This window comes from Argiope bruennichi, chromosome X1 (genome assembly GCF_947563725.1).
Source record: "Argiope bruennichi chromosome X1, qqArgBrue1.1, whole genome shotgun sequence".
NCBI lineage: Eukaryota > Metazoa > Arthropoda > Arachnida > Araneae > Araneidae > Argiope > Argiope bruennichi.
Genome location: NC_079162.1, coordinates 131,001,852 through 131,027,346, shown reverse-complemented (window position 1 = coordinate 131,027,346; position 25,495 = coordinate 131,001,852). Strand labels below are relative to the sequence as shown.

Sequence of the window (25,495 nt, the reverse complement as noted above, 5' to 3'; positions counted from 1 at the left end):
GATAAAGATTTCATTTCTTTATTTTTACAGCCCTGTCATCACTCTCAGATACTGCATTTCTCTGTGCTCCTTGATATATTATAGAAAGGATACCCATCAAAAGGTGAGAATATCCAGAGGTTGTGCCCAAATTCTACGGGTATCTTTTTCATATATATTTAGCAATCACAGCATGCGTAGTGATAAACTGCTGTAAAAATTAAGCACTTTTAAGCACCTTAGCCCCAAATATTAAACACTTTTGTATATGTATGCATACGTAAACTGCGTATATTCTAAGCATAGTATTTTTTTTTTCTGTTTTATAATAATGCATAATTTTTATTGAAAAAAATTATTAAAAATTAATTTTAAATACTTATTTTTTAAATTTTAATATTTATTTCTGTATTTGCACAACATCTTCTATAGTAAAATTATACCTTTTTGGATTTGATAAAAGCATAGAAATTATCATAAAAATGAAAAATAATAATAATAATAATAACAATACAAAAAAATTAAGTCAACTTTATAAGATTAACAATAAAGATCAGTGAGTTTTTTTCAACATTTCTTAAAATAAAAATAAAATATCAAATAGATACATCATTATGAAAATGCCGATAAAGATGTAAAAGCTCAGCATGCCATGTTCTATTAAGTAATTTTATTTGCAATCTTATAAAACTAAAATTAAAGCATTCCTATAGCTATCATCATACAACTGGCCAAAATGCCATGAAACTGGTGATAAAACAATGCCATCTTTTAAATAAGTTTTTTAAACAATTTTTAATAGCAGCGTTCGCAAATGATCAGACTAAAAAGAAATTGTCTTATCACTTCTTATTTCTAAAGTGCAGTAAAAGTCTTTTTTGAACGTTTAACGTTCCTAAAATTTGATGAAAACCTGCTTTTTAATCTATAAGCAAAAATTCTTACTTAAAATAAAATTGCAGAAGAAAGGATATATATAGTTTCCGAAGAAATGAAAATGCTTTGAGAAGTCCTAGTTTTCATAAGTAACGAAAACAAGGAAAAAAAAAATCAGCCCTGTAGTTAGAAGTAAAACGGAAATAAATCAGCCAGAGCGTCTCCCGAAAACTTTCTCGCATATTGCAGAGAAATGGATTGTGTGACATTGGCGTACATTGCGGAATATTAACACTAGGCGTGAATTAAATATTTTTGCTGATTCTATTGTGTGATCGTTGGCAAGTATTTTGGGACTAATCTCTGGCATGTGGTTGAAGGCATCCGAAAAGCAAATTTGGGTTTTAGACGCATTCTTCCCAAATGATTAAAACAAAAATTTGACTCAAAACTACACTTATAATCACAAAATTACATACCAAATTTGCTATATTTTTGAGTTATCGCGTTTACATATTTCTGAAAGTATAAACGGACATGTGGCGAACCCCTTGTTGGATTTGGCTCAAAATTTGACAGATGTTTATACAAAAGACACTAAATTTTAAGTATCTAGCTATTTTCGTTTTGTAGTTATCATGCTAACTTATATTCGAACAGTCAGAAGACAAGCAGATTTCCTCTAAATCTAGCATAAACGGATGTTGTTGAAAATTTGATCGAAATCTACAAGTTTGGTGTGAAGACCGTATACCAAATTTCATCCATCTAGCTCAAATTGGTTCTGCGTTATCTTTATCAGAGACAAACATTTTCCGAAAATGTGTTTTCGAATTCCAAGAGGTATGAAACGTGGAGATTCATTAAAATCTCGAGTTCGAATTTTTTGATGATTGCAATATTTTCTCTAAATTTTGTATAGGAGAAAGTCAAAATGCCAACTGAAACATCTTTTTAAAAAGTCATTATTGAAGCCAGAGTGAGACAATATATCGCATTGCTTCAAAATTTAACAAAACTTATCAAATGGAGAATTTTATTCAATAAACAGGCTTTAATTTTTTTTTAAAAGTTTAAATAAAAGCAAAGAAAGCTTTTTTTTTCTTTTACTACAATTTTAACAGCTGCAGAATAATGTGATTCAACTATTCGAAGAAGCACTATCATTTTAAATTTCATTATAATAAAAATCTTTGTAATAAACTGTGTCCAAAACTAATTTCCGAGAAATTATTTTTTTTATATTACATTCAACCATACTTAGTCATTTTTTTTAAAAATCAAAAGCTATTCTTTTTTTAGCTTTTAAAACGGCGTTAAGATAATTTTTATGCGATAATATGCTTTGATGTTATGATGAAAACACATTAAAATTCTATTTTTTAAATTAAACTTTGAATTAAAAGTTTGAGAAATCCGTTCTTAGTGTGCCTCTAATGCCCAAAAAATAAATTCTCAAATTTCATGCTCCTAACTTCAATGGCTTAATGCTGAACGATGCTCAGGACAAGAATTTATATATAAAGAGAGATTTTATTGGGGAAAAAATTCTATAAGTAAAAAGAAAAAAAAATCATTATAAAATAATAAAACCTAAATCCTGAAAAAAAATTCTAAAAAACTTTCTTTTAAATTTCTTTAAAAATATTTAAGTACAAGATACAGTAGTTTTTTTTTTTTTTTTTTTCTTAGTCAAAACAAATTTGGCAATATTAGTCCAACAAATATAAATGTTCAAATGGATGGGGACATTCAAAAAATACTCTGAAAGATACCACGATCATTGAAAATTAAAGGCTTCAAGTTAAAATTTCATCATACTAGATTTTAAGCGATTGACTAACGTAATTACGTACCGCAATTAATAACAATTCAATATAGTACAGCTGAATACCATTAGTAGGTCGTTCAAGCGTAAGTAACAAGTATGGCATAGTATTCATTTCGCACTGCCCCTTCCAGATAACTATTCCAGTATTTTAATAAATGACAATGAACATGATTGAAGAAAAAGGGAGGGAAAAAAATGAAAAAAGGTGGGTGGGGGAATCATTAAACGTTACCTTAATATGTGCTGGAATCCATGGAATACTTCTTAGAATTTTTCCCTTTTGTTGGTTTTCTTTTTTTGATACATAAGGTAAACAAGCCTTTATGACCATGATTTCGAATTATCATATTCAACTTGTGTGGAAACGAAACAAAAAGCTTTCTTCACTTCACGAGAAAACTAAACACTTTTTAAGGACCTTTTCTGAAAATTAAGCACTTTTAAGCTGCTTAAAAAGTTTTCAAATCCAAGCACTTTTCATGACGTTACGCACCCTGAACCATGTTCCCCAAAATAGCGGGCCATTTTTTCATCAAAACTTAAATGTTCGAAAAATACACCAAATTGATGCAAATCTTCATTAAGCAATTTATAAGTTGGACGAACATTGTAATATCGACCTGATATATCAATAATTGTATTGTCGTTGAAGTTTAAATGATTCTTGATACAAAATCGTTTTCTTGATAATGCTTGACAAAAAAGTGTTGCTTTCTGAGCATATTTCCAATACATTTTTCTCTGTTTAAAATGTGATATCCATAGTAGAATAAAATACCGAAAAATTATTTAAACTCACTGGTTTTCAGACAAACATAGTGGTTACTTTTCTGTCTAGCAAACATGTTCCTTTCCTCCACAGTTTTCGCAATTATATTTTCAGCCATCATCTCGAAAGTTTCTGGAGATTATTTTCAAGAAATTACATCTGCTATTTTCTGATAACTTTCATTGCAAAATAATTTAGGAATTTCAGAAAAGTTTTGTTTGCGATTAGTCCATTTTGGTGTTGAAATATTTATTTCTTCGTCAGGTTTTTTTTTTTAGTACTTTAATTATTTTACTTATTTTTTCTGAAAGATTTTCGTCAAAAACAGCATGATCATGCACAATGCTGTAGCAGGCATCACAATTTTTTCAATACTAATGACTATTCTGGATAAAGATGGCATTTTTACCATTTCCGGTTCACTATACAATGGATTCATCATCCAATGGCATTAAGTAGTCTAAAACTTTATGAGCTGTTGAAAGTTTTTGATCCATTTTTAATATTGTTGAAGTTATGGATGCGAACTTAAATTAGTTCACACTTCGAATTGTTTCCACCCCCCCCCCAAAAAAAAAGCGTCGTCACATGACTAAAATTCATAATCAATGAAATGAGAGCTACAAAAATATTCCCATCCTTTTTCCAAGAAAACCAAATGTTATAGAGCTTCGCAGCAACCAAAACTTCAATACACGACTCTTTGACGAAACATTCAACACTTTTGTATGAATAGCTTTCGTAAGATGAGCAGAGAGTTTCACCATCGACCTATATTATATATATAGATAGATAATGGCTCCTAAAACCTTTGTAAAACCTGTTTCCTTAAAGATTTTTTTCCCGCAGAATTTTGTCAGTAATAATATAAAAGACTTGTTCTTTAATAAATTTGATAAGAAAATTAGTACTTTCTTTACACGATTTTTTTTAATTAAAATGTAATTTCCGTTAAATTAAATAACAAAATTTAGTCATTTTATAAAATCTAAAAGAAAATGGAAATGATTTAAATTTAAATAGAAATACGTAATCTTTATCAACCTTAAAATATATTTTAGAAGCATAACATAAATAAAAAAAAAAGTCAATAATATCTGTGAAAATATAACAAATCTTAATTGTCTTTTAGGTATATAGGATGAAGGTAAATATGGGTTTCCCGCTTCAAGGTGCGGAGCAAGTTGTAACAGCTGATTTGTTTTGAAAAATATTTATTGTGCTAAAATCATTAAAACTGTTATTTTTTTTTTTTTGCATAAGATGAAAATACAATTATGCTATAAAAAAGCAGCTACAAGTAAGAAATCTTCAATATTTTTAAAAATAGAAACATTTTTCTAAATATTGTTACATCTAGCCTCCCCCCCCCCCCAGCTTCCCTACATCTGTATCAAATTGCATGAAAATCAGAAATGATGAGATTTGTAAAGCGTGTTGAAATGACATAAAACAAACCGTCAATAAATTATTTTAGTTCAAGCAGCCTGCGTCAGTATTTGAGCCTCTTTTCCTAAAGTAGAAGACGGCACATAGTGCAACCACAACCACTAGTGCCCGAAGAATTAGATTTTTCTATGAATGCCAGTGATTAGAACTATGAAGGTTAACTTCGAGAAACTGTTAGCTATAGTTAGAAAGTCGTATATATTTGGAAAAGAAAATGGAAGTCAGAGTAGAACATTTGACGATTGAAACAATAAGCCGGACAAGATAATATAAAAGCAGAGTTCCAAAAGACAAGACCAACATTTCAAAGTTTCCAGCAATATATTAAAACTGAACAAGAAGAATTTAAAGCCGAAATAAAATATAAAATAGGGGATTTAATAAAGAATTTAAGAGAGATATAGAGAATGCTGGAATAAAATCCCAGAAAGTTGAAAGCGCTGGAAGTGGGTTAAAACATTACCGAGACCTCCAACCGGATTATTACCAAGCGGAACTGAAGGCATGTCGTTCAAAGGATGATGAAGAAGCTACATGAACTTATGACAGATATACACTCATGTCCATAAATTAAGGATAATTCAGAGTCACGCGGAAATCGAACTCTAAAATACATATATCACCAGTAAAATAATTACACACATCTTCAAAAGTCATATGTAAATTGCAAGAAGCCACCAGATGACACTGATAGAACGTCACAATGACGAGAGTGTAAGAGAGTGATGTATAAGGAATACAGACAAAGAAGTAAAATTGTTCGCAAGCGCTTTTATAAACCTTTCAGTGCAATAACCGCATAGTTATGACACAGAGGATGCATTTAGATGATTCTTTACTTGGTAGAATTAAAGGCCGTCTGGAATGTGGATGTACCCAGCTGGAAGTATCCGAGGAACTTGGAATCGCCCAGAGTGTCATCTCCGGGTTTTGGCAACGATTCCAAGATGATGGTAATGTGAGTAGACGTTACAGCACAGGTCGCCCCCGAGTTACAACGCCGAATGAGGACCGGTATTTGGCAATTACTGCCAAAAGAAACAGACGGAACACAGCATCGGACATGTCTCGTCAGCTCTCTTCAGCCCCTGGTACTACAGTTTCAAAACAGACTGTGTATAGACGCTTAGGGCAGATTGGTCTATATGCTCGTAGGCCTATCAGATGTGTTCCACTTACTGCAACTCACTGTCGCCTGCGGTTAGCCTGGAGTAGAGAGCATGCATTGTGGACACCGCAACAGTGGGCTTGTGTGATGTTTTCCGACGAGTAAGCTTGCAGTCTGATTCTCGCCGGACTTTCATATGGAGGGCGCCAGGTATCCGTTAGAACCAAGAGAACATCATTGAAAGACACCGTTACGGTGGTGCAGGATTGCTCGTGTGGGGAGGAATAATTATGGGTTCCAGAGCTGACCTGCATGGTCAAATTTGGAACCATGACAGGCCAAATCTATCGGAACGTCATTCTGGAACAACATGTACGTTTGTTTCGGGGCACCATGGGCGTAGAATTCATGTTTATGGATGACAACGCCCGTCCTCTCCGTGGTAACATCGTAAACGAATGCCTTCGATCGGAGGATATTACCCGTATGGACAGGCCAACATTCTCACCAGATTTGAATCCAGTAGAGCATGTGTGGGGCATGCTTGGCCGACGAGTTGTAGCCCGTCAACCACCTCCTACATGTCTACCGGAACTTCGGAGAGCATTGCTTGATGAGTGGTGTAATATTCCCAAGGATCAGATCGATAATTTGATACTCAGCATGCCTAGGCGTTGTACGGATTATATTGCATCGTCTGGGAGACATACTATGTATTAACCATCATACCAACCATGTAATATTGTTTTTTTTTTTTTTTTTTTTTTTTTTTTTTTTTTTTTTGTAATTTGCTCCAGGGAGCAAAAAATCGCAATTTTTATTAATAATATCAAACATATAGCATTTTTTTTTTTTTACTCTTTACCTTTTGTTTAATAAATAGGATTTACAAATAAGTCACATTTGTTTTGCTTTTGCTTCTTTCTTTTCCTGAACTTGCATTATCCTTAATTTATGGACATGAGTGTAGAAGGTTGATGCATTTTGTTTTTCCGTGCTACCTGGCCGATATTTGGTCACACAATATTTTACGGGTGCAATTCGTGGGGAAAATATAGAACAAGCGACTCTTTTAATGAATAACAAGGACCTGAAATCAACATTAGTATTTCTGTGGAAATACGAGTCGGTGAAATCAGTTTCCAGAAAAACCAGATACGTTCCGATAATTAGAATAGAATAAAAGGTACGAACGAAGATCATCAACAAAGATCAAATTCAAAGTGTGTGTGTGTGTTTTTTTTTAAAGAAAAGATAAAGAAGAAAACTTGATGACGCTCAAATGCTGGGTGCTGTAGTGGCGGACTGGACTGGATCTGAAAATATTGGATGCGAAGAAACAATAGGGTCTACTCACAACTACAATACTGTCATTTAAATTTCATAATCAATAGATAGAATTTTCAAAAATGCATCAATTGAATTAAAAGACGAATATCTAATTTCTGCATAATTAAATTGTAATTATTTTGTATCAGTATTTTTCACATAAAATTATTACACGGTTTTTTTTTAAATACATTCATTTGAGTATGTGTTGGTATTCTACCAAGTGCTATTATTTCAAACATTTTTATTGCCTTTCAAACAATGTTTAAACCTGATCTAATGTGATAAATGCAGCTTTTGTCATGCTATTACTTCTTAAAATTTCGCTTAATAATATAGATGAATAAGGAAGGTTTAAGTGGATGTTTCATGACAGTACTAAAGCTAATATTTTATTAATAGAAAACACAAACAAAAATTGGAAACAAAAATATTTTCATCTCGCTTAACATCGGATGTATAAGTCGGTAAGTAGATACCCCCCCCCAAAAAAAAACCCGCATAAAATTATAAACTTAGGCCAAGGCTGTGAAAGCCACGACAGCTCATACACTTATTTTTAATTCCGTAAGTCAGCAATTTGTGCTTCGTAGGAAAATAAAGAAAACCGAATAAGCACTTTAGATTCCTTTTAATTCCACAGACTCAAATCAAAATTTCACAGAACTACATTTTTAGTAACTAGAATACATTGAAACCATGTACCAAATTTCTTTTATCCGAGTCGTTGCGCTTTTGGCTTATCACATTACATGCTTCTGAAAGAACAGAAAACGATAGGCGGTCAATCTCTAGTTGAATTTGGCTCAAAATTTGATAGATATCTACGCTACAGATGTTAAATCTGTGAACCGAATTTTATCCATTTAACTCTATTGGTGTAATAGTTATCCGTGAGAACTTATATTCGAACAACCGGGCAAACAGACAGACTTCTTCTGAATGTATTTTGGTCAAAATTGGATACAAATCTACAAATAACGTATAAAATCGGTAAACTATATTTCATCCGTTTAGCTTAAAGCGTTTTTGCGTTATCTTCGTCACAGATAAACAGACATAATGCAAAAGTGCTTTTCGAATTCATGGAGGTTTAAAACGTGGAAATTCGTCAAAATCTCGTGTTCGAATTTTTTAACGATTACAATACTTTTTCTATACTTCGTATACAAGAAAGTAAAAATTGTAAAATTTACAAAAAATGAAAAGCAAAAACGGTTTTGAAAGATTATAGAATCTGAACCCCAAATAAAAATTTCATAAAACTTTATTCTGTTTTTTTTTTTTTTTTTTTTCAAATTTCCGTGTTGACTGAAAATTTGAGACTACCATTTAAAATTTCATTACACTGAATTTTACGCAATGACTTAACGTAATTATACACCGCAGTGAAGTGCAATTCAATTTAGTACAGAAAAACGCTTTAAGAAAGTAGCTCGAAAATGGCATATTAAACAGAACGATTATCGAATGTATAACGTACTTGTTGTTGTTGTGAACGGCCGACCTACCGTAATAAGAAAAAATGCAATTAAGTGTCACTTTTGATGACTGAAACAAACTGTGAATTTTTAAACAATCTATAAAGGATTAAAATACCAAATACAACTAAATAGATTCTGCCCCATCTAAAACACTAAAATAGTTCGAACATTTATCAAGCAAAAATTTTTGGCAGATTTCATATTTTGTACTGCCCCTTCGGGATAAGAATTCCAGTCAGTGGTGGTTTTCCGCACAGGCGTTGGAAGAAGTCGCCTTACTCGAAACTTCAAATTCTATATCTCAGTAATAAGCCTTCATTATTTTTTTATTTATTTATTATTATTATTTTTTTTTTTTTTTTTTGCATTGCACTGCATTGCAGAAAATTTTTCCTCACTGTAAAAAAAAACTGAATGAAAATGAAAAAAGTCAAACAAAACTTAAAAGTAAATAAGCGAGAAAGGAAACGCTAAGAAAAATAAAACAGATATAATAAAAAAAAATTTAACACATTTTTTTAACTTAAAAAACAAACCGAAATAACAAAGTTACATATTCAATATAAATTTTAACACGATAAACAATATTATATGATTAGAATATCATTATTAACCGGAAGAGATATGGCGCCATTCCTGATGTACCAACACAATGATCCAAATGCTTTTTGCCCGCAACGCAAAATCGGATTATTAAATAAGCCTTGGAGCCCCGGGAAACTTTTTTAGTGGTACAAGAAAATTTTTATTTACATATTTATTTTTATTTACAAGGATATTGTATTCGAATGTATTCTAATTAAAAACAACTTTTCGTTTATTTTTGTTAGAATTTATTTGAAGTTTTCAAATGTGTTTGCAGATCAATAACGCCTATTTTTGGTTGCCTGTCTCATAAACCAACAATTCCTTGCTATCATAAAACGATGGGTAAAAAATGACTTCTTTTACAAGAAATGTCAGTTCCATTCTCTACTCAGAGAAGAGGGAGTGCCCCCCCCCCTGGATATTGATCTCCCTGACCTTATGCAGTGGGGATGACATGATTTTGTAGAGATTTCTGTTTATTTTCGCTTCCTGTCTGTACCCGTTTTTTAAGACCTTACAACTTTTCATTCTTACAAGCTATTGAAAAAAAATTTACTGAATTTTTTAAGATTGCAAGCTTATAGCCATCTTTTGAAGAGCGGGGACAGTTTTTCGCAGCTATCGTACAACATTAGTTTTAATTTTTCATTTCCGAATGATTTAAAGGGAATTAATTCATCGATAATACATCTATTGTATATGTTCAATTTTATTTTTTTAAAAAATGAATATGACGGATAATAATTTTAAAAAATAAAATGATAATTATAATTTTGATGCTTACCATCGATTTATTTCCGCGTTAATACTTTTAAACGTCAGTGAATATATAAGATTTTTTTTTTAATTTTCATAATAAATAAAGAATATAAAATTATTTCAATTCTCCCAAGTCCACATTTTTGAAAATACAGAAACATGACACCATGAGGTATATTACTCTTAAAGTTTATTTCCAACATAGAAAAAAAAAAAAACCTTTCGTGTAAAAGCATTCATAAAAATATGTATTTCGAAAAAAACTGAAAAATTTATTATTTTGGCAAAAAAAAAAAAAAAAATCACATTTGTTATTTACTAGAGGGAGAATTATAATTATCTAAAGAGAGATTTTTATTAAAATGAGCCTAATTAAGAAAACATTATAAAAAGCTGATGATTGTAACTTTTAATCTGTTATGTTTTTTTACTGGGTTAGTTTCGTTCATTCTCACCATCTAGATTATAAAGTGCGCCCCCCTTTTATCGCAAATGGTATTTAGATTCAGAAAGAAATTTGACAAGCAATTAAGTTCAGTAAATTGCATTAAAACAATGAAATATCTTCATTCTTGAAGTTTTGAGGAATCAGTATCTGTAAATATATCGATATGCACTATACATAAATATTTGTCATATATAACATGTTTGTGTTATGTACAACATGCTAATAATTATATTATCCGAATCAAATTGTTTCAGGAAATTTAAGGATTGTCACAATCTTATGATTTAACACGAACACTTCATTTCTAGGAAATAAAAAATTTGGGAAATAAATAAATATAGATAGATAGAATACACACTGAAATACACTATAGATAGACTGAAAATACACACTTTTTTGTCAGCATCAGATATTTTGAAAAAATCTGAATATTTCATAAAAATTGCACCATTAAAAGGAAAAAAAAAAAAAAAAAAAAAAACATTTTTTTAAAGAATTGCATACATTTTTAAAATCAAAATTTAATGCTCGTTTGATATGTTTAACACCAGAGAAAAAATAATATATAGTTATGACTTTTTTGGACGCTTATCCTCCTAAATAAAATGTGCACATTCTGTTAATAAAATCTTTATAGCTACATTTAAGCACTGACAGTTTGCCACTGAAGCAACTAGACAGATTTCTTCTTTCTACACAGATATATTTACCAGCTGGTTATTTTAAGAGCTTGTAAATTGTGGTGTGGGGAACATCTGTGAAAAAGGGGATTAAAATAGGTTGACCCTCATACATTTATGTCTGAGGAAAGTGCATGTCTTTACATAGCAGAAGCTCATCGGTTGATACTTGACCTTTCAGAGGAGTCTCTCCAATTTTCATTGGACAAATATCTCTAACAATTTTCAATACTGTGCATGATAAGGATCAGAACAATGGCGATTTTTCCAATTGAATCACTTGCGTGATATCGAAAGAATTAAAAAAAAAAAAAATACTGAAACTTGTAGACTAAAAATAAATTGCTTTAAAAAAGAAGAGCGGAATTCCTTTCAATGTTTTATTTATTTATTTATTTTTTGCTCTGATTTTTTTATTGTATTATTTTTTTCTCATACAATAATTAAAATAAGGCTTGAAATTTAGGTATAAATCTGCGAAATATTCATTTATCTATTATGTATTTGATACATGTTACATCTTTTTTCTTTTTAATATATTAAATTCCACTGATTGTTTTAAAATGATTACAGTAGACTCCCGATTATCCGCGGAGCGGATTATCCGCGCCTGCCGCACTAAGTATTTTTTATTTATTTATTTATTTATTTTTTGCTTCCAAGCAAAGAGAAAATGCTTCCAAAGCAAGAAGCAAACTCAAATGACTGATTTCTTCAAAAAGATGTAGTTTTACAGTTATGCTTTTGTAATTACATAATACATTACAGTATTAAAACAGTACATATGTATTAATTTTTCTGTGTATCCTTGACGCCTCTCGTAAGTACAAAGCACTTTTCTGTTTTCATTAACAAAATGCATTTTAGATTAGTTTTGAGTGATATACTAAAATATTAAGCGTTAGTTAAACATTTCCTGCTGTTTATTTTACGTTTTATTGTACATAAAACGATTTTTCAAAGTTGGAATGACTGTTTTCTCCTTCGCTATACCCGTTTTTAGCTTTTTTCGGATTATCCGCGATTTTTGTTATCCGCGGTGGCCGCGCCACCCAATTCCGCGGATAATCGGGAGTGTACTGTATTTAAGAAAAATTAAATATTAAATAGAATAGAATTAATTGCTATAATGCTAATAAAAGCAAAAATTGATATAAAGATATTTATATTTATAAAAAAATGAAAGCTCTGTTAGCGGACTTGCAATTTCATGTCTTGAAATGCCTGCCATTTGCTATATATATAAACATATTACAAACGTTACCTTACAAACTATTTCTAACTAATGCATTGATAATTTGTATTAATTTTTTCCGGCAATAAAAGGATAATAAATTTTAAACATTCTATCTTATTTCTAATTTTTTTAATTGATTGCTGTAGCACTTTATAACTACATAAACAAATTAATCAAAATTTAAAGTAATAATCTCAATATTTCTATATTGCTCCAGCCATGAAACTAATATAGGGATGAGGCGGACGTATAAAGAAAAGGAAAGGGAAAAAAACAATTTTGAAGGCGATAGTACAAAAGGCATCATACTAAAAGGAAATGATTGAACTCTTTATGTTCTCAGAACTATCTCCGATTCAGAACTAGGCTCAGAACAGAATATTTTTGCGATCTTAGCTTGTTCTGCCGCTTTTTTTTTTTACTTAAAAGGTCTTTCATTAAAAAAGTCAATAAAAGAGTTAAAGTCAACAATTTTTATGTAATTAATTTATTCAGAAATTTTAAATTATTTATCTTTTAATGATAATACATTTAATAAATTTAAAATAAATTAAGTATTAATTAATTTATGCAAGATAATAATAATTTAATTACTTTTAATAAGCTTTTTTACTAAAAAATATGTAAAATAAACATGCAAATATAAAATTTTATAAAATTATTAATTAAAATAATTATTAATTAATATTTATGAATATTGTCTAAATGCCACTAAACCTCCTCCTCTTAACTTTCAGTAATGCTTCCTAGCTGAACTATTTGAAACTCTAAAATAAAATTTTATGTTTACATCTCCACATCAATGTATTTATTTTTGTTAAAGATCCACGATTAAATTCCACAGATAGTTTTAGCTGAACAGAATTTTTAACTCTAAAATTGTAAACACAAACACTTATCTAACAAAACACTGACATTATGTTGAGTTGCAACCACAAAAATGCAGAATCTTCACTAATTTCCAATTATTTGCCTATAATGTGGTCATTCCGAAAGTGAGAGTATTTATGCAAATTTGCATTTGTATTTCCATATAAATTTTTCTGCTATAGTAAAAGAGGTGTGGATTTGATATGCTATGGTTTTTAGGTTTTTAGACAAACCAGGTTTAGTCTGTTTTATTTTAAATATTTAATAATTAATTATTTTTAATCATTCAAAGTCCTCATTTCTTATCATCTGAACCATTTTGCTCTGCTTCATGAAATGCATCAGAGGCATAGCTCCAATCTCAAACAAAGGAAATTATAAAGGTGTATTAAAATATGTTTGCAAGCATTCGCCACTTATTTGGGCAAACTTTTGTTGGCCTCTAAAGGAGGAGTGAGACTCTAATGATGTAAGATGTGAGGGGGAATTCTTCTGAGCACAGTATGCTTCAAATCATCTTCTAGTCACCCCCACCTTCTTATGAGAGAGATGATAAATATATAGAGTCTCTATCTGAAATAATTTTTCCCATCAGTGTCCAACCAAATCGAGTTTCAATTAGAAAAACTGATTTGTTTGCTACATAATATTTTTAGTAAACAGTTTCTAATGACATTTGCACCTATTTTTTCATCTCTAAACTTCATAAAATTTGATATTTGTAGCCAATCAAATTTGTTGATATTAAATTATTTTATCCAATCACTACTTCTTATTTTAGGTATAATGGAACCAATCTTTTGTTCATCATTGACTTTGAAATTACATTGTAATCTTCAATCAGATTTGCCGAGAAAACTCAATGGAGATGAATCTATGTAGATTCAATTCTTACAAAAAATCAATGGTCAGTGAATTATTTTTCTTTTAACTAATGATAGATATCCAATTGCAATTACAGTTTCTTCCCCCAAGCAATATTTCCATGAACCTGTATTAGTCAATACTCGAATTATTTTTACTTTTTATTTGCCTCTCAAGCAAACAGTCAAAGTTAGTATCAAAACATCTGAAATGCATGTTTCATTAAAAAGAGTTTACTTGTTTCTTTCATTTTTCTCAATTGTATATCAGTTTTCAAACTTTGATTTGAAAAGTTCAATTCTGGGAATATTATAGAATGTTATATTTCGCAGCATTTCAGGCATTGCAATAATTTTTTGACTTATTGACAGTGCAACTAACTGTTTATGAAACAAATAAAAGCCAGCAACTTTCATTTTTATTCTAAAGAATTTTGTGTGTGGGAGGGGGGGGGGGGTGGCAACCACATAACACAAACATACCACATAAACTCCGAATATTATACTCTTCCTTCCTGAAGCATAATTTCAGGTATTCAATCCCGAGTTTAAGGTTTTTTAAAGATATTAATAGGATATGTAAAACTATGTCTTGGGCCTTTAACCCTTCAATTATAGAGTGCATCAAAGATTAAAATTTGTCTTCTGGTTATAAATAATAATCATTGTCCATTTTTTTAAATATTCCCCAAAATACCAACCTTTCCAAAATTTCAAAATTAAATTTCTTTTATTAAATTTTATAGAACTTCCATTCTTCCTTAACAACAATATTTTTTGTTTCAACAAAGGTTTCTGGAGATATCTTCCTCTTCTCATTTTCAGACTGATGTACTTTCTAAATAATTCATTTTCAAATATTTCTGCAATGTCTTTTATACCGTTACTTCAATCAAATTTTTATCATAAGTTTAATTTCTACCATTTATAAGACAAATGTGACAACAAAATCAAAAGTTCTTCCTTATCTGCATTTATTTTCAATTTCAAATAAATCTCAAGTATGTTGCTAATTCTAGTTAAGATTTTGACAATTTAAGGCCACAGACACTGAATTATTCTACAGCCCCTCACAAGTAAATTGTATTGATGATAAAAAAATAATAGAAACTAAAGTTATTTGTGCTTTTAAATTCACTTTTACATTTATTTGCTATTTAAAGGCTACTGCTTTATTTATATATCAAATAAATAACATTACTGTCCTTTATCTTTTTTCTTTCTCTCTTTTTTTTTTTTTTTTTTTTCCTTCCCTCTTTTGATAATATAAAAGGATAAAGTGACAGAGATTCTTTCTGTCTTTAGGTATTTTTTAAATGAGAAGAACATTACAGTGCTCCAACATTCAATTTTTGACTGAAACAGGAATAAAAATTGAAAAATTATTTTCTTTCCTTTGAAATTTTTTTTAAAGCAACATACTCAATCAAAAAAAAAAAAAAAAAAAAAAAAAAAAATGGCTTAGGTTCTTAAATCACCATCTGAACCATCCACCATTCATGAACTATAAAGAGTTCTATTATAAATTAAGAGCTATTAAGGAAAAATATTCCTCTTTATAGTTTTTCTGAACTTTGTACTGCAATAACAGCAGCAAAATCTTTTGTCACAAAGACTGAATGGTATTTATTATATAATTTTACATTTGTATGCTAATTTTATCATTTTTTACTAAAAAAAAGATATTAAAAATAACTAAATTGCTATCATTATCTTCCTTAAATAAATTAATGCTTAATTTATTTTAAATTTGTCATTAAATTTATTATTATTTAAAAATAATTTTAAAACATTTAATGAACTAAATTAATTACATAAAAATTGTTGATGTATTTAAATATTTTTCAAAAAAAGTTTTTAAATTAAAACATGCTAGAACAAATTGAAATAACAAATATTTTATTTTAAATAAAACAAAGATCACAAAACTTTTTAAAACACAATTTAAATACTCTTTAATTAAAGGATTGGACATTCTTAAAAATATAAACAATATTATTTCATAAAATAGGTCATTTTATATCTCTACTGCTATACTGTGTACAATTTCATATTTTAACTTTCTTCAATTTATTTTAAACATGTTCAGTTAAAATATCTCAGATATCAATTTTTTTTTTCTGATGCATCACATTCACAGGTCATAATAGCCAAAGTGCACGATTTATTAAAATTTTTCAATAGCTTCAGTTTTTTAAAACTTTGCTTCCACCAGTAATTGTGACCATTAGGCATCTGTAAATTTTCCCTGCTGTCATTACACTCGGAAAAGTTTACTGAAGGATATTATCGTACATTAATTTATAAGAATTCATTGCAAGTACTAATGTTTCTTTATTTACTTCTAGAAGTTGTGGCATGAAGTATTTAAAAAGTACCATTTCATCACCAAATTCAGATTTAATATCCTATGCATAACATTCTTTCAGTTCTGAACAATTTCTGAATACCAACGATGTTTTTTTTTTGGGGGGGGGGGGGAATCAATAATGGATAAATTTTACTACATTCTTCTAGTGTCATGAAGGTTCTGATTATAGTATGTCCAACAAGGCAAATATGTTTTTACTCTAAGTCTTCTCTTTCCTCAAAGCTAAGTCTTCTCTTTCCTCAAAACAGAAAATAAATATATTCTTTACTTTTATATCAAGCACTGTAGCACACTTTATCAAAATTGATAAACAGCAAAAAAGGAATAGAGAAGCATAGTGAAGCGTTTAAAACTTTAAAAACTAATAGAGCCTAAATTATTATTTTTAAAAAAATCTTCACACATTTCCAAAAAGATTTATATGTGGAGAAATATAGAAATTTCAAGATTATTACTTTAAAATTTGACTAATCTGCTTATATTCCTATGCAAAGCTCTATAGCTATCAATTCAAAATAATTAAAATAAGATTGATTACTCTTATACCTACTAGGAGGAAAACCAATGAAAAGCATTTATATATTATTTTAACAATAGTTTTAATACTAAAAAAATTAATATGTTTATAAATATAGCAGACTACAGATATTTCAAGACATGAAATTTAAGGTAAGATAACAAAGCCTTTACTTGTAAACTTTTAGATAAAATAATTGAAAAAAATAACATTTCATGTCAATTTAAGGTTATAGTGCTCTATTTACTAAGCTAACCTTTTGGAAAATGATTTATTTTGAAAATACTCAAAAGAATTTAACAAATTAGAAGGAAAAGATATAAGTATTAAATACATGATTGATAAATGAATATTCTGCGGATTTATGGCATAATCTCATCATTATTTTAATGATAGTCTTGAAAGAAAATAATACAACAAAATTAGTGTAAGATAATAAAATAATAAGAATTGTACTCACCTCTTTCAAGGGAGGTTTAGTTTTGCTCTACAGTTGTAATATTTTTTTAATGTTTCAAAACTGCTTCAACTAAAAAAAAACATCTTTAATCTTATCCCTATCATGAACAATGTTAGCAATAGTTTGAGATATTTGTCCAATGAGAGTTGAGGTGACACCTTCTCCTTTGGAGATGTCAGCTGAGAGGCCACAGTTGTGTAAAGACAAATGTATTTTTCTCACATATAAATTTATGTGTTTCAGCCTATTTTAATTACTTTTTCAGAAATGAGAGGCATCCTTAATTTACAAAACACTTAAAATAATCAGTTGGTAAATATTTGCAACCGCTTTAGCTGCTTTAGTGGCTTATTGTCAATGCTTGTTTATTCATGGAATGCACACAGGAAAAAAAGAGCACAACTGAGAAAAGTTAAAATGCTTTTCATTTTTAAACATTTGATTTTCAATGAATATTAGTTTTTTCATAATTGGATTCACTTTAATACAAACTTTATTCTTTAGTTGATAGAAACTCTTCTTCTATTAAATTAAATAACATAAATGAGTTTTATATCAAAATAATAAAATTTTCACATTTTCTTCATAATTTTTATTTTTGATGGAAAATATTAGTTGAAATTTGTAATTTACTACCCCCCCCCCATGTTGGAAATGAATCCCAAAAATAAAATGTTTTCAAAAATTTCATCCAGAGAGAATTCAAACAATTATGTATTCCGCCTTTATTAAGGAATTAAAAAAAAAAAAATTCATAAATGTTTTTTTTTGTATTAAACATACTCAGAAAATTTATTATGGATGAATTCTCTTTAAATCATTTGTATGTGTAATTGAGAAAAATTGCAATTTCAAGTTTAAAAATCTTATTTGTGAATCTCTACACTTTAAAAGATGCCCAGAAGCCAGCTGTCTTCAAAAGTTCAGTAAAAAAAAAAAAAAAAAATTGGCTATATCTTGTGAGAATCAAAAATTGTAATAATATCCTATGAGAATAAAAAGCTGTAATGGATTGAAAAAGTGGTCAGGCAGAAAAGTAAAACTCTATAAAATCATCTCATCCTCTTAATATAAGATCAAGTGGGTCAATGGCTAAGGGAGAACACTCCTTCTCCATGAAGAGAGAGGTATTAACATTTCTAGTGAAGGATGTTCTTTCTTTTCTTCTACTTTTATCTTATGATAGCTGGAAATTATGGGATTATCAGTTCACCAATTGAAAGAAATTGGACCTTACTAATCTGGAAACAAACTTGAAAACAAATTTTAATTTTTAAATAAATACTAAGAAAAATGTTCCGAAATGTACACAGAAGTTGATTTCATTTAGAATACATTTGACCTCAATATACTAGTAAATCAAAATTATTAAATAAATAAAAATTTATCGGGGAGCCCCCAAGGCAATTGTATATTTGAAAATTTGACTCTGACTCCCTTGGGGAAAAACATTGAGATTATAATTTGAAAATAGAAGATTATCGTCATATCTCTCTCAGTTAATAATACTATTCTAACTGCATAATATTGCTAATCATATTGCAGCACTGCAATAAAAGCATATATTTTGAAAAAATTTTCATCATTTAGTGACACAGAAATTAAAATATAACTCTAAGATTTCACTCTTCATCTTAAGCAATTTTCCATTTAGAATTGTATGTCTTCACTAATTTAGGAATAAGATATTCGAGGCTGATTAGAGATGACACCTAGTATTATAAAATAATAACAACAAAAACAGCTACATGAGTCTATATTAATTTGTTAATCTATAAAAGCATAACTTACTGCTCTTTGATTTCAGTGTATTCTTCTTCTTGTTTAACCATATCAGTTTCACTGGCATCTTCAGTATCTAAAATATTCAATGTAAATATTAAATTATCAATAAGTATTGTTTTTGTTTTATGAGTACAGAATAAGCATCCAATTCAGATTTAGTTATTTATAGCGCTTCTCCCAATACTCTAGCAATTTTCAATAAAAAAATAAATTAGCCGATTCCACACACTTTACACTCTTTAATTTAGTGTTAGTGACTTCCAGAAATTTGCTTAGTTTCCAAAAATATTCAACTAAATATTAACATCAACTTAATCATTACTTCTTAGCTTAGAATAGTTCAGAGCAAAGGTACTATCAATACATGTAAAAATCAGAATAACTAGGACAGTTCTAGGTAGCGGTACCTTTTGGCGATTTGGCGCCAAATTACACCCCCGATGACAGCCCCGAATCGTCACCGACATCACCGCATTCTCTTAACAGGGTTGCCATACATTGGAAGCCATACATTGGAAGCGTAGAGGAGTTGCCATATTGGCGACTTTATCTATAAAATTTGGCGCGTACCGTTCACTAGAATTCACCCTACAATCTGCATAATAATATACTAACACAGCATGCTCAGTAGTGGTTATCAACTTACAGTAGCAATGTCATTTCTTTCGCATGTTACAGAATATACAGGCTAAAACAGCATTTTTATTATTTTGTCATATTTCTTGTTAGCAATAATTGGTAAAAAGGGCAATGCCAAAACAATAGCTATCAGAGAATATAAAAACATCTCATTATTTCTTTTTCAACAAAAATTTGATAAAAATTTCATGTAACAATTTTATGACTTCCAAGTTATAATGTTAAACTTTGGAATACTTGCTATTACTCTTTGGATTTCTTTATATTATATTTAGTTTAATATTTAATATATAATTTCAAAACATATAAATAAAACAAAATTCAAAAAAGAAATTCCAAAAGATTTTATTTGGTTATAATTACAGAAAGATGTCAGTAAAATTTACATTACATAATCATATTTAAATCACTGAAAATAATTTAGTCAAAAATTAGGTTTCTTATTCAGTACTTAAAAAATATAAGGAAGAGTACCTTCATCAGACTCATTCTCATTTTTTTCATTCAGTTCGTAGTCACTAATTTCTTCATCTAAATCTAAATCTAATTCATAATCACTCATCTTTCTTTTTAAATAAAGCTGCAAAATCAAACACATAATTATATTCCAGGCACAAAATTTAATTTCATAAAGTGAAATAAAAAAAATAATTTGTGATGAAAATTTGTACATACCTCAAAATTCAAAATATACAGATTATTGATAATCAGCTAAATTTGAATGTGGCTTGAAGGGAAATAAAAAATAAATAAAGTCCAGGTGGAACACTTCCAGTAAAAATAATAATTTCAATATTTTTACATTCAAAATTGTAAAATAACAAACATAATATTTACCGTCCAATTAGAGAAAAAAACTTTTAAAAAAAAAACATACCATTAACTGGCGAAATGAGAAACTATCTCGAACTTCCAAGTCCATAGTTTTAAAAACATAAATGCATTTTTTTATCAAGTGTAATTGAAAATTATTAATGAATTTATGAAAATTATTATGGATATTAAGATACAAACTACATCTTTAGGACTAAGTTCACTTAAAATGTACTGATCTTCTGCCTTAGAATAAATAAAAATATTTACACTGCTATTTAAATATATTATTTTTTTAAGTACCTTCTTCTCTAAACTTTCATGTCGAAATAAAAGGAAAAAGACGGTGTGATCAGATATATTATTATACACAAAGATTCAGTTTTACCAAAATTCCAAACCATTATTAATTAGTAATTAGTAGCGTTGATAAGAATTTAAAAAAAAAATTCTCTGTTCATATTTATAACGCTCTCACTATACGTCAGTTTGTTGAGGAAACGTTATTGCTAGAAACCGTCAATCCTCCCAAGGAATTGATATGCGTAGAAAGCCTCATTCATTGCTGAGATTTGGCGAGCTGTGCGGTTGAGGTAGTATTATCTCTAGGACAGGTTTTTCTACTTCAACGAAACGCTGAATATGGATAGTTCTTGTTAGCACCTGTAGACTGCGTTCGTAGAAACAGGCCCTAGATGCTTCTCCCTTCAATGAGTAAACGTTAGTAAATCACATGACCAGAACAGCCAATCATGTTTAAAATGTCGATTCTGGAATGGAAGGATATAGATATTCCCTGTATCAAAAATGAACTTACGCATCGATTCCGAACATATTTTCTCGATGCAAAATGGCGAAGGAAAAGTAAGCGTATGTTATGATTCCATTCTAAATTATTTCTAAAATATTTATAATTATCAGAAATATCCAGACCGATTAACATAATTGACTGCAGCATCTTCGAAGTTGTTTTTTTTAACGAATCAGCTGATGTTATGATTCCTTTGTTTATAGTTATAAAAAATATCCAGACCGCTGAACATAACAGACAGTAGTATCTTCAGAGTTTTTTTTTTTTAATGAATTAGCTAATGTTATGATTCCATTGTTTACAGTTATCAGAAATGTCCAGACCTATGAATATAATTGACAGCAGTATCTTCAGAGTTGTTGAATGAATCGGCTGATGTTATGATTCCTTTGTTTATAGTTATCAGAAATATCGAGACCTTTAGGTATCATTGACAACATTATCTTCAAAGTTGTGTTTTGAATGAATAAGCTGACGATATGATTCCATTGTTTATAGTTATAAAAAATATCGAGACCTTTGGGTATCTTTGACGGCAGTATCTTCAAAGTTGTTTTTTGAATGAATAAGCTGATGTTACGATTCCTTTGTTTATAGTTATCAGAAATGTCCGGACCTTTGGACATAATTGACAGCAGTACCTTCAAAGTGGTTTTTTTGACTGAATAAGCTGATGTTATGATTCCTTTGTTTATAGTTATCAGAAATGTCCGGACCTTTGGCTATAATTCACAACAGTATCTTCAAAGTTCTTTTTTGAATGCATAAGCTGATGTTACGATTCCTTTGCTTATAGTTATCAGAAATATCCAGAACTTTGGATGTAATTGACAGCAGTATCTTCAAAGTTCTTTTTTGAATGCATAAGCTGATGTTACGATTCCTTTGTTTATAGTTATCAGAAATATCCAGAACTTTGGACGTAATTCACAGCAGTATCTTCAAAGTGGTTTTTTGAATGAATAAGCTGGTGTTATGATTCTATTAGGTGCACAATTACTCGCACTCAATTAAATATTAATTCATTGATTAGGTTGCGTGATTTGTTTAAATAAATCAACAAAACTTTCTCAGCATCTACTGGATCTTTATTCAGCTACCAACATCTCGCACACCAGTACTGCGACTGCAAGTGGTTCAAAAAAAACTAGAGGTGGGTCGTTCGCGAACGAACGTGTCGTCTAAGTGAACAAACTGAATCGGGTTGCTATCTTCTGAGTAAGTCGTTCGTTCTCGAACGACTGTGTGGACCCAGCTATTTTCGTTCATTAGCTGTGTGGACCTGGCTATTTCCGTTCTCGAATGACTGTGTGGACCTGGCTATTTCCGTTCTCGAACGACTGTGTGGACCCGGCTATTCCCGTTCATTAACTGTGTGGACCTGGCTATTTCCGTTTGCGAACGACGGTGTGGAACTTGCTAATTTCCTGCGTGAACCCCCTACAGATAAGAAGACAAATGCGGAAATGTCACCTGTTTATTTTCTTCCCCTTTTCTCAATAGGGTCGTAAAACGGCGCGGGGCGATTTTGTCTTTTTAACAGTGGTTGCTTCCGTTCCCCCTGTCACTATTGATTGGTGTTTCCAAAAATTATTTGAGTGTAGATGCTTAATTTACAGTACGCTTTCTGCAGCTACTAAAATCTCTTGCTAAAATGCCGGGTTATCGGAAAGTTTTAATTCAAAAAGAAATTAATAAAATACTGTGTGAAGATTTAGATGAATCTGATTTGATATAAGTGATGAGGAAGATGCTGAATTTGACATTTCAAATTCTTTTCAAGAAGAAAATATTTCTACTTTGTTAGAAAATGATTCTGATAGCGAGGACTATATTGAAGTTTCTGAAAATAGATAACTCGGGACAGATTATTGAATAGAAATCAAATTTGATAGAAAATAAAATTATTTGCATTCCGAAATTCGACCAACTTTTAGGTCCAAAACATAATTTACAAATATCGGAAAGTATGTAAAAATAATAAATTTACAAAATAAGTGAATTAAAATGCTTATTGTTTCAGAAAACTGTGTTTAAAATAGTATTAATTATTTTTAGAGGCTCAATCTTCTCCCTACCAGTTCTTGAAGCAGTTTTAATTATAAAATAACAAATTAAATATTCCTTCCTTAAAGAATTTTGTAAATCATTTGAAAATTGGTTGATGTATCTTTTGTGCATTGCTTAAATCAACGAACATAATTTTTAAAAAATGCTAGCAAACGTTCTCTTCTAACTATTATTGTGGGTATGCAGAATCGTTTGGAAGTTAAATAAGAGGTTTTGATTTGGATAATTTTGAGAGGATACCTGCAAATTTTAATTGGTATATATCGACCAAAAAAATAATATTTTTTTCCATAAAATATTATTTGCCCTGTGTTACTATTCTGTCATTTTAAATGAATAAATTTAGTAATTTTTTAAAATTTACATTGTTAATGAAGTTATTTCTTAGATTTGAATCTACATATATCTTAATAAGTTTTCAACATTAGAATATTATTCTCTTTATATTCTAATAAATAAATGCAAGCAATTGCTTTGGGAATTAAGTAATACAAAATTAAAATTTATAAGAATTGTTAAGTACAGTAAGTTATTTATATCAATAAATTTTAAAATAAACAGGAAAAAAAAAAAAGACGAAAAAAAAAAAAAGAAAAAAAACTCTCGAATGATTAAATTTTCTGATGCAGCAATGATTTTAATAAATATGCAAATATACTATTTCAATGTTATATTTCAACATCAAACGCGTCTTTCCGTAATTAATAAATTATAATCAAACACAGCGATAAAAAAAATGGAGCGTCTGGAAAATCTTTAGGTGAAACTATAAAGTATTATTAAATTTTGTATGAAATTTCTCTTCTTATATAAAGTCTTGTCCTGATCGATGCTTAGCATAAAGCCATTGAAATTAGGAGCATGAAATTTGGGAAGTTATTTTTTGCACGTTAGAGGCATACTAAAAACGGATTTCTCAAACTTTTAATTCAAAATTTACTTTAAAAAATAGAATTTTAATGTGTTTTTATCAAAACATCAAAGCATATTATCGCATAAAAATTATTTTAACACCGTTTTAAAGGTTAAAAAAGAGTTGCATTTGAATAATAAAAATTTTGTTTGGTTGAATGTAATTTTTTAAAAATAATTTCTGAGAAATAAGTGGACACAGTTTATAACAAATACTTTTATTATAATGAAATTCAAAATGATATTTCTTCTTCGAATCATTGAATCGTATTATTTTGCTGCTGTTAAAATAATTATAAAAGAAGAAAAAGGCTTTTATTCTTATTGCTATTTGGTTAAAATTGCTTTTATGTTATACGCAAAAGCACTTTGAGCTAGATGGATGAAATTTGGTATGCGGTCTTCACACCAAACTTGTAGATTTCGATCAAATTTTCTGCAACATCTGTGTTTAGGAAATCTGAATATCTGACTGTTTCAAATATAAGTTAGCAGGGTAACTACAAAACGAAGAGAGATAGATAGTTTGGTACACAGATTTAGTATCTATTGTATAAACATCTGTCAAATTTTGTGCATGTCGGTCTGTACTTTCAGATATATGTAAACGCGATAACTCAAAAATAACTAATTTGAACTAAAATAATCAAATTTGGTATGTAATTTTGTGACTATAAGTGTAGTTTTGAGTAAAAATTTTGTTTTAATCATTTCTATTAAAAAGGATTTTAAAAACTTATTTAGAACTTGGCATTTTTCTATAATCAATTTCATGGCAGTTTAGGCAGTCGTATGATGATAACCATAGGTAAGCTTTAGTTTTTAGCTTTATAAGATTGCAAATAAA

At 29.4% G+C, this 25,495-nt stretch overlaps 1 protein-coding gene across 5 annotated transcripts in view; it reads right to left on the bottom strand.

Moving 5' to 3' along the window:
• The window catches only part of LOC129958581 (sin3 histone deacetylase corepressor complex component SDS3-like), an 83,912-nt gene extending 62,323 nt beyond the window's left edge, over positions 1–21,589 (bottom strand). For 2 of the 5 annotated variants that reach the window (XM_056071155.1, XM_056071156.1), the window contains exons 1-4: positions 21,159–21,586; positions 20,718–20,769; positions 20,517–20,622; positions 19,410–19,476 (exon numbers count right to left, since the gene is read on the bottom strand). In XM_056071155.1, the coding sequence (XP_055927130.1) occupies positions 19,410–19,476; positions 20,517–20,604 (155 nt within the window). In that variant the 5' untranslated portion in view covers positions 20,605–20,622; positions 20,718–20,769; positions 21,159–21,586. Of the gene's footprint in view, positions 1–19,409; positions 19,477–20,516; positions 20,623–20,717; positions 20,770–21,158 lie in introns of all 5 variants that reach the window. The other 3 variants (XM_056071158.1, XM_056071159.1, XM_056071160.1) reach the window with 3 other exon arrangements.
• Positions 21,590–25,495: the final 3,906 nt, after the last annotated feature.